The 8,462-nt window shown below is 58.5% G+C and overlaps 1 protein-coding gene across 3 annotated transcripts; it reads left to right on the top strand.

Moving 5' to 3' along the window:
• The first annotated feature begins 453 nt into the window (after positions 1-453).
• PDZK1IP1 (PDZK1 interacting protein 1) lies at positions 454-6,171 on the top strand. 3 transcript variants are annotated; one of them, XM_010834425.1, is made up of 5 exons: positions 454-531; positions 735-898; positions 3,269-3,377; positions 5,065-5,160; positions 5,792-6,171. In XM_010834425.1, exons 2-5 carry the CDS (start codon positions 832-834, stop codon positions 5,862-5,864), a joined length of 345 nt encoding a protein of 114 aa, XP_010832727.1. In that variant the 5' UTR covers positions 454-531; positions 735-831; the 3' UTR covers positions 5,865-6,171. The 3 variants fall into 3 exon arrangements, with proteins under 3 accessions (XP_010832727.1, XP_010832726.1, XP_010832725.1); XM_010834424.1 differs by lacking the exon at positions 454-531 and having other exon boundaries at positions 638-898; XM_010834423.1 differs by lacking the exons at positions 454-531; positions 735-898 and adding an exon at positions 2,359-2,662.
• Positions 6,172-8,462: the final 2,291 nt, after the last annotated feature.

Raw genomic sequence — 8,462 nt, 5'->3', positions numbered from 1 at the left:
GGGATGGGTGGAGAGGGATCAGAAGGTGTGTGCAGAGGCCTCTGACCAAGCTCAGATCCTGTCCCAGCTTCCAGGGACCAACTCTGGGGCAAAGCGGTGGAGCTGAACTGAGTCAGGTCAGCTTGGCTGGGTGGGGACGGCTGGGAACTAGGACCTCAGGCTCTCTGTCGTGATCCCCATGGAAAAGGGCGGATTTAGAGAGCTAGTGAACTGGGCAGGGAGTGCAGGGACAGAAGCCAGGGCTGTGTGCAGGACTGGGGCCCTGGGGTCTGGCTTGGCTGAGTGGGAACAGGTGAGAAGAACAGGAAATAGGCCAGGCTCTCAGGGAGAGGGCAGCTTTGAACTTTCCTAGCCTCTGGGGTTTTCCCCTTGTCCAGAACCAACCAGCAAATTTCTTAATCCCACTGTCGCCCTGCCCAGAGGCCCCGCCCCCTGGCAGGAGCAAGAATGTGTCACACCTTTCCCCAGAACTCAGCCCCACTGCCAGGAAGGGGGAGCTGGCACAAGATTCCAGAGGCCTGGGGCTTGGAGGTGAGGCCTGACTCCCTTCACCTCCCAAGGCTTGGCCCTGCGGTCTCTGGAAGATGACCTCAAATGCCAGCCCGAGTGGGCTGGGCTCTGGCCAAGGAAGGCCAGGCCTAGCAGCTCATTACCGTGCGAGGGAGGGCAGGTTCCCTCTCCCTCCCCTCCTCTTTCCTCCCTTGCCTCCTTCCTCACTAGCTTCTCTCCTTCAGGGTCAAACCAGGCTGAGCTGATCTCAGCAGAGGCCCACAGGACCCACAGCAGCTCCAGGGGCCCAGGTTCCAGCCGCCCGAGCAGGTGCCTGCAGCCATGTCAGTGCTCAGCCTGGTCGTCCTGAGCCTGCTCACGGCAGTGCCACCCGCCAGCTGTCAACAAGGTAGCATGGGCCTGGACCAGCCCCGGGGCTGTGGGGAGGAGAGGGTCGGGCTGGGTGCTGGGAGCCCAGGGGTGGAAGGGGTGGTCTTCTGTCCTTCTCATTACCCTTGGCACCTGCAGGTTGGAGGGGGAAGAGGCACTGGGCTAGCCAGAGGAACCTCCAAAGGCAGACACAGACTTCTGGCTGGGACATGCTTCCCCCAAGTGAGAAATGAGGACAGTAGGGAAACGCTGGATCTAGGGTTGAGGAGGGGAGTTGAGACCCATGCTCCAGGAGCAGGAATTGCCCTAGAGATGGCTGGGTTCTGAGAGTTGGGGGCTTCCAGGAGGGTGGGAGTAGGGGCTGAGCCACCCCTCAATGGCAGGCTTGTTTCTGGGGCGGTGCTGTCATGGTTTTGGCCTAAACCCCCTTTGTTTCCTACCCAAAGTCCCAGTGTGGTTCCCACCACATTCCTGGGCTCTCTGTCCAGCTTCGCCTCGGTGTTGCTGTGTGCTGTGTATCTTCCGTCACCCAAGGAGATGAGCGAATCACTGCCCTTCTCTGAGACTCAGTTTTCTCATCCATAAAATGAAGACGATAAACCTGCCCACCCACCTCCCAGGGCACCCACCCTGCAGGGGTGGGGTAGGGCTTTGTATGGGTAAAGCTCCACACCCAGCAACTGGTGTCTGCCCTGTGCTGTGAGGCTGTGTTTGCAGCCAGAGTCTGGGGACTCTGCAGGTGGGATTTGGGCCCAGAGGGGGTTGACTTCCAGAGCACCCCTCCTTTGCAGCTGCCCTGAGCTCTCATGCATGTCTGCTTCAACTCTGTCTCTCAGGTCTTTGGGAACTGAAGATCAGAGAGGCTGAGTAACTTGTGTAGGTCACACACCAGAGCAAGAAGGGACAGGGCTAGATCTCCTCTCTCCTGCCCCAGGCCCTGCTCCTTGTGCTGTATGTCCACCCCAGAGCCACCTGGAAGGAGGAGCAGTGTCCCTGGTGTGTCTGGAGGGAACTGGCTACAGAGACAGGCCTCCCAGGGCCTGAGCCCTGACTCCCAATCCTTGAGTAGCCACTGACCTGAGGAAACAAAGGGCCTGAATCATTGTTTTTTGGGGAAACAATGAGTCCAAAACACAGCGTTTTGCCAAGTATGGAACATACAGTAACCACACTGTGTATCTCCCGTCACCCAAGGAGATGAGCAAGGTCTGACCACAGGACAGAGTTCCCAGGGCCCTCCCTCCTTCCCAACACCTGCCAGGATCAGGGACTGCTCAGAGAGGAGGCAGTGCCTCTGGGCAGCAGGAGAGCTTTCGGGTAGATTCAAGGAAGGACCTTTGAGAAGGAATGAGGCAGAATGAAGTTTCTGATGCTCAGCCTGGGCCCTTTAAGTACAGGATGGCACTAGGGGTACAGGTATTCTGGCCTGGAAGCAGGACCTTTCACAAGTCTCCTGTTGGCCTCTGTCCCTTCCTGAGACATCTAACTGCTACTATGTGTCTGTCCTCAGTGTGGCCAGGCTCTCTCGGGCTCACAGAGCACGGTGATGTCCAGGGAGAGGAGAGCCCTTTGGGACTGCCAGTGGCTGAGGGCAGAGACTTCTGGGAAATCTTGAGGGTTAGAGGTGGTGTCAAGGGTCAAGGGTCAAAAAGCAGAGAAGGTATTGGATGGGGCCTCAGTCCCTTGGGCACCCAGCCAGAGGAGCCGAAAGGGGATCAGGTTGGAAGCTCCCCTCCTGCCAAGACCCAGAGAGAGCTTGGCCCTCTGTCCTGCCTTTCCAAAGGTGTTCTGTCCCAGCCTTCCTCTGGGCGCCCCTGGCACCCCCAGCTGCACGGCCCTGCCTGTCCTTGCTCCCACGTCTACCCAACCCCATTTGCTACAAAACAGGATCTTCCAGATGCCAGCCCAGTCCTATTAGCTCTGGGCCTCCCCAGCCTGGGAGCAGGGGAGGAGGGGAGCCACCCTCCCTGGCAGGGCCAAGCTGGCTATTCAGGGGGCTGCCCTTTGGTCCCTGGGCCGAGGCTCTCCCTGGGGGCCCCTACTTGTTACCCACTGCAGCGGGAGAGGGCTGGGGGAAGGGACATTCTGGGCTGCCTGGACCTCAGACGCTGCTCTCTGAGGCTTCCTCCCTCCTTGGCTCCTTTCTTTCTTCCAAATCCTGTCTTCCTCTGAACCACTGTCCCCTTTATAAGCCCAGTGGTCAGACGAGGTCCTCGTTCCCCAGAAGGTTTCCTCTGGTCCAGGCAGCAGGCTGGGAGCCTCCAGCACAGGCTCCTGCCCAGAGGCAGGAGGGCCCCCTGCACTGGCAGCCCCACTGCGCCCAGCTTGCTGCAGGACACCCGCAGCCCCCCGCCCCCCACCAAAACACAGCACACTCCTCCCTTTCCAGGCCGGGGGAACCTGCAACCCTGGATGCAAGGCCTTATCGCCGTGGCTGTGTTCCTGGTCCTTGTCGCAATCGCCTTTGCTGTCAACCACTTCTGGTGCCAGGAAAAGCCGTGAGTGCTACCTGGGCGGCCCTGGGGTCTGGGCCGGCGCACGCCGGGTGGGACCAGGACCCCGGCCACTGCTCTCATAGCAGGGAGAAGGGTTGATGAAATCCTCTCACTGTGTGGAAGGGACACGGAGGCCTGAGGTCTCAGGGAGCAGAGCTGAGGTTTGCTGGTGCCTAGAGCTGAGTGCACTCAGTGGGGGCAGTCGTCTCTTCTCGGATTCTCAGTGTTTCTACCTGTATAGTTGGGACAGCGGCCCGTCTGTGATGGGGGCTGTGAAAACCCCTGGACAGGAATGTTCTGCCCTTCTCCAGGGTCTGCTGGCATGTCACATTCGGGAGGTACAGGGGGCAATGGGACAGATACTGCTCTTGTGCTCACAGACTCCCAGATGGGAAGGGAAGGCAAACATGGTGGGAGCCATCGCAGCTTGAGGCTGATGCTAAAGGAGCCTGCAGAGTGCCGTGTGGGCCTGACCTGGGGGGAAAGGAGGGCGATCAGAGAAGGTTTCCTACTGTATGTTTATCCTGAAGCCCAGGCAGGAGCCAGTCCCAGCACAGTGCAGGGTGGGAGAGCACGACAGTTGAGGGGTCCTAAGTTCAGGGCAGAGTACAAAGGTAGAGGGGGCTGGGCTGAAATCTAGTTCTTTCTGCACCTGTCAACTCTGGGGCAAGTATGCATCTGCCCCCAGTTCTCATACTGGTGGCCCGGTCCTGGGTGCCAGCAGCAGCCCTGCAGGACACACTGAATGAACAGGAGCAGCTCCCAGATGGAGAGAGGGATGCGGAGGCCTGAGATAGGCTGGCGAGGTCAGCAGAGCCCAGGCCAGGCAGATGCTTGTGTACTAAGGCCCCCGACTTCAGGCTTTGTCCTTAGTGCAGTAGGGATCCAGTGCAAGTGGTAAGCCAGTCTCGGGATGAGATGTCTGCAGATGAGAAAAAGGGATGAGGACGAGGTCAGGAGACAGTCTGGACTGTGGAGGCGGCAGAGGAGATGGAGAGAGGGGACAGGTCTAAGAGCTGTCGAGAAAGGAAGGGAGGGGGACACAGAGACCGGAGGGAGGAAGGACAGAGAAAACATCCAGGCTTCTGATGGGAGCGCCCACCGAGACATAGACCAAGAGAGAAGACGCAGGTCTGGGGCAACTTGGATATGTTATGTCTGCGGTGCCTGTAGGATGTCCTAGGAAAGACAAGCAGTGCTTAGGGTCATGGTGACCCTCATGACAGTGATGTCCAGGGATGTTGGGGCAAAGGCCACCCTTGAGTAAGAGGCAAGGAGATTGTTGTTGGAAATGATTCTTTTCTCCATTGGCCCCAGCTCTGCCTTCAGTGGCCATTCCTATTTCTAGGAAAATCTTGTGGGGAATCTGGGGCAGACACTGAGTGCTGCCGAGTCTGCTCTGGAGCTGAGCTGAGGCCAGAGGAAAACAGCAGAGGGAGACTGGGAGGTGGCTGGTACAAGGTCTGGGGTACGTCTTTAGTAGACCTCAGGCTGGAACCTGAGGGCCCCACTGTGAATCAGGGAGAAGGGTGTGAGACCCCTTAGAGTGTGGCCAGAACCAGGCTGGGCCCTGCTGAAGAGAGGGGCTTCCCTTACAGCCTATAGAACAGGGTCTGACTGGACTAGAGGGAGGAGGGATAACAGAGGGAGAGGGGACCCAGAGAGCCCTATTGATGAACTCTGTCCCTAGGGCGCCTATAAACATGGTCATGACCATTGGAAACAAAGCAGACGGGATCCTGGTGGGAACAGATGGCAAGTACTCCTCAATGGCAGCAAGCTTCAGGTGAGGCACTGGTAGAGGGCAGAGTGCCCTGTGCTCCAGGGGCTCCCGGGGACCTCAGGACCAGGAGCTTTTGATGAGGAGAGGGTGGGGAGGATGGTGGCTCATGTGGGGAAGGGCTCAGTGAAGAGAAAGGGTTCAGTGTGGGAGGATGGTGAGTGAAGAGGCATTTGGGAGGACTGCAAGGCTACATGCAGCCTCAGTTTGCAGAGAGGGCTCAGTAAGGGGATGGGGACTAGGTGCGGGGAGGGGCTCAGCGGGTAGATTGGATTCATAGGGAGGGATGGAGTGAGGAAAAGAGGCTCAGTGGAAGAAAGGGACTCTGAAGGGATGAGTAGAAGGACTCTGTGGGGAGGAGAATCTGTAGGGGAGGAAGCTCAGTGAGGAAGTGGGCTCAATGGGGGGTTTCTTAGTGGGGCTCCCAGGGGAGAGGCTAGACGGCAGAGAGAGATGGGATTCAGGTGGTGGTGGTAGGAGGCCTCTGGACCCAGGTGCAGAAGACCAGATATGGTCAAGGGAACCCCTCTGGGACTCAAACATTTATTCTGGAAGACACAGCCCTCACAAGTGCAGGATTGGGCAGGGAGAAGGGGATGGGATAGAAGGAGCAATGACCCCTATCATCCTCTTTCAGGTCCAGTGAGCACGAGAATGCCTATGAGAACATCCCAGAGGAGGAGGGCAAGGTCTGCAGCACCCCAATGTGACCCCTGCTTGCCTGTGTCCATGTCCAGCCCCCTCCCTCTCTGTACAGGGATCGGCAGGAAGGGGCCTGCCTTCTCCAACCTCCATGTCTGCCCCACCCTCCTGCCAAGGTCCACGCTCAGACTGTGTCCAGGTTGGGGCTCAGCTGTGGCCTTGAGGTTCTAGGGGGTCTCCTGCCCAATTCATTTCAGAAGACTCTTCTGAAAAGGACAATCAGCTCAGCACCTCCCATCCTGCCTCACATCTCCCTCCCCAGACTGTGGGAACAGCCCTTATTTCTGTGAAATAAAGACATTTTGTACTTCTGGGTATGAGGCTCTAAATAGCTCAGAGATAGCTCCTCAGGCTTCCAGAGAGGCCCAATCTTGCTTTCCAAATCATCTTCCAAAGCCACTGTCATGGTGATTCTGGAGAATTTCCAGGAAGGCCTCTCTGGGAGAACCCCTGGGGCCAGGGAGCACACTTCTTACTCCAGGCAAAGACCCTCTTAAAAAGCATACCCCACCCCACCCCTTTTGAAAGGAAACAGGTATTTATTTGACTGCATTGAGTTGCAGCACGCTGGATCTTTGCTGCATCAAGCAGAATCTTTCCTTGCGGTACACAGACTTCTCTAGTTGTGGTGCACTGGCTTAGGTGCTCTGCGGTGTGTGGGATCTTAGTTCCCTGACCAGGGATTGAACCTGGGTCCCCTGCACTTCAAGGAGAATTCTTAACCATTGCACCACCAAGGAAGTCCCAAGTCTTCCTCTCTTGACCTGCCCTTCACAGCTGCAAATCTGGTTGATTCTGGGCTCTTCATGTAGCACCAACCCTGACCACCCGACCCTGCCTCCATGTTGCCAGACATTGCAGTGGGTTCACTCATTGCTCTTTCATCCAGCTCTGTCCTCATCCCCATGGCCCCTCTGGGCTGGGCTTGGGGCATTGGAAGCACTAGGGAAAGTCTTGGGCTAGGACTCAGGAAGCTCAGATTGGAGTCTGAGCAAGTCCCCTCCTGACTTGCTGTGTGACTTTGGAGAGTCAGTGTCCTCTCTGAGCTCTGCTGACCCTCTGTGGAGGATTTAGCCAGGCTAACCACAAAGTTTGAGTGGGAATTATCCTTCCTAAGCCACTGACTCCCAGTCCCAGGTGGGGGTGGGGCGAAGGAACTGGGCTCCCTGGGAGAATGAAGCAGGAGGGAGGGGACACGACCCTACCAGGCTGGCTGACCGTGGAGACCCCTCACCTCTAGGACTGTCATTCTCATGAGAACAGCCTCTGTCTCTGTCTAGGGTGGCAACTGGAGGCGGGCTCTCCCGGGAGCACTCCAAGATCCAGAGGAGAGAGGCTGGAGGGCAGGAAGCAGCCCACCTTGTCCCTAAGATCTTCTTCTGCCACCTGTCTCACCTGTCACGGCCTCTCGTTCCTCCATTACACCCTGTGCTGCTCCAGGGCTTCACCCAAATACCCCTGGGGAGTTCCACCTGAAATCCAGACCATCCCTCGAACCTCACTGGGGGCTAGTCTGCAGCCTGCAGCAGAGAGAAGATCCCCCAGCTGAGGGCTGGCTGGGTCTCTGCCCTGTTGTGTGACTCGCCTCCCCTCTCTGGGCTTCAACTCAGTGACTTGTGGCTGGAGCGCCCGTGATTCCCACTCTCAGCTTTTGCACACATGGGAGGATGCCTTTTCACCCCACTCGGCCTGTGTAAACTCTGCACATTCCTTCTCCTTGACCCTGCCTAGGTACCTCTTCCTCCAGGAAGTCTTCCTTGATTAGACCAGAGGATAGAGTCAAGGGACCAGCTAGCCCAGCCTTTGGCTGCTTGGGTCTGATCCTCCTTGTATGAAGCTACGTCCTCTCCCACCTCAGCCCCCTGTTGTCTCACCTCAGGCCCGTGTTGTCTCGTGGTGTCGGGGGTTGGGGGGAGGCAGTTCCCAGTCTGACTCCTCACTGGCCTGCCAGGTCTGAAGGCAGAGATGCCATCCCCCTGTTTCCCCTCCAGCCCCTTACAGTTTACCAGCAGGGGCTGTGGCAGCTGTCCTGTCCTGGTGCTGAAGGTGGGGGCCGTGGTGGGCTGGGCTGGGGTGGCCCGGTGGGTGAGTAGGGGGTCAGATTCCCCCTAGCCCCCACACCCCCAGGCCTTTCCAGGAGCCTCCTTAGCTCCCTCCCCACCAGCCGGGCCAAGATGGTGGGAACGCCATCCCGGGGTCCTTGTGGGGCTGAGCTGGCGTTGACCTTCCCCACAACCCCATGTTCCTGTCCTGACAGGGGGCAGAGGGCATGGAGATGCCGGCCCCAGAACTGCCGGAGCCCCTAGTCCTTATCGCTAGTTCCCACCTGCCAGTCTGGCCAGAGGAAGGAGGGAAAGGAGGCTGGGTCCGGGCCAGGGCGGTGCTTAATGACCCTCCGGGGGCCTAATCGCAGCCTGGCAGCCGCTGAGTGGCTCAGGCTGGCTCCTGGAGGAGGCTGATAACGCACCAGCTGGGCCCCCCACCATCTATCGGGGCTGCACAGCCAGTCCCCAGGGGGCATCGCTCGGGGGGCCTGGGAGAGGGAGCCTCTGGGCTGGGGCAGGGCGTCAGGGGACGTGGGGGAAGCTCTCCGCCCCTCCCGCCCT

Source organism: Bison bison, unplaced genomic scaffold, assembly GCF_000754665.1.
Source record: "Bison bison bison isolate TAMUID 2011002044 unplaced genomic scaffold, Bison_UMD1.0 scf7180017864033, whole genome shotgun sequence".
Taxonomy (NCBI): Eukaryota; Metazoa; Chordata; class Mammalia; order Artiodactyla; family Bovidae; genus Bison; species Bison bison.
Note: the sequence above shows the minus strand (reverse complement) of the source record. Positions and strands in the feature narration are given on the sequence as shown.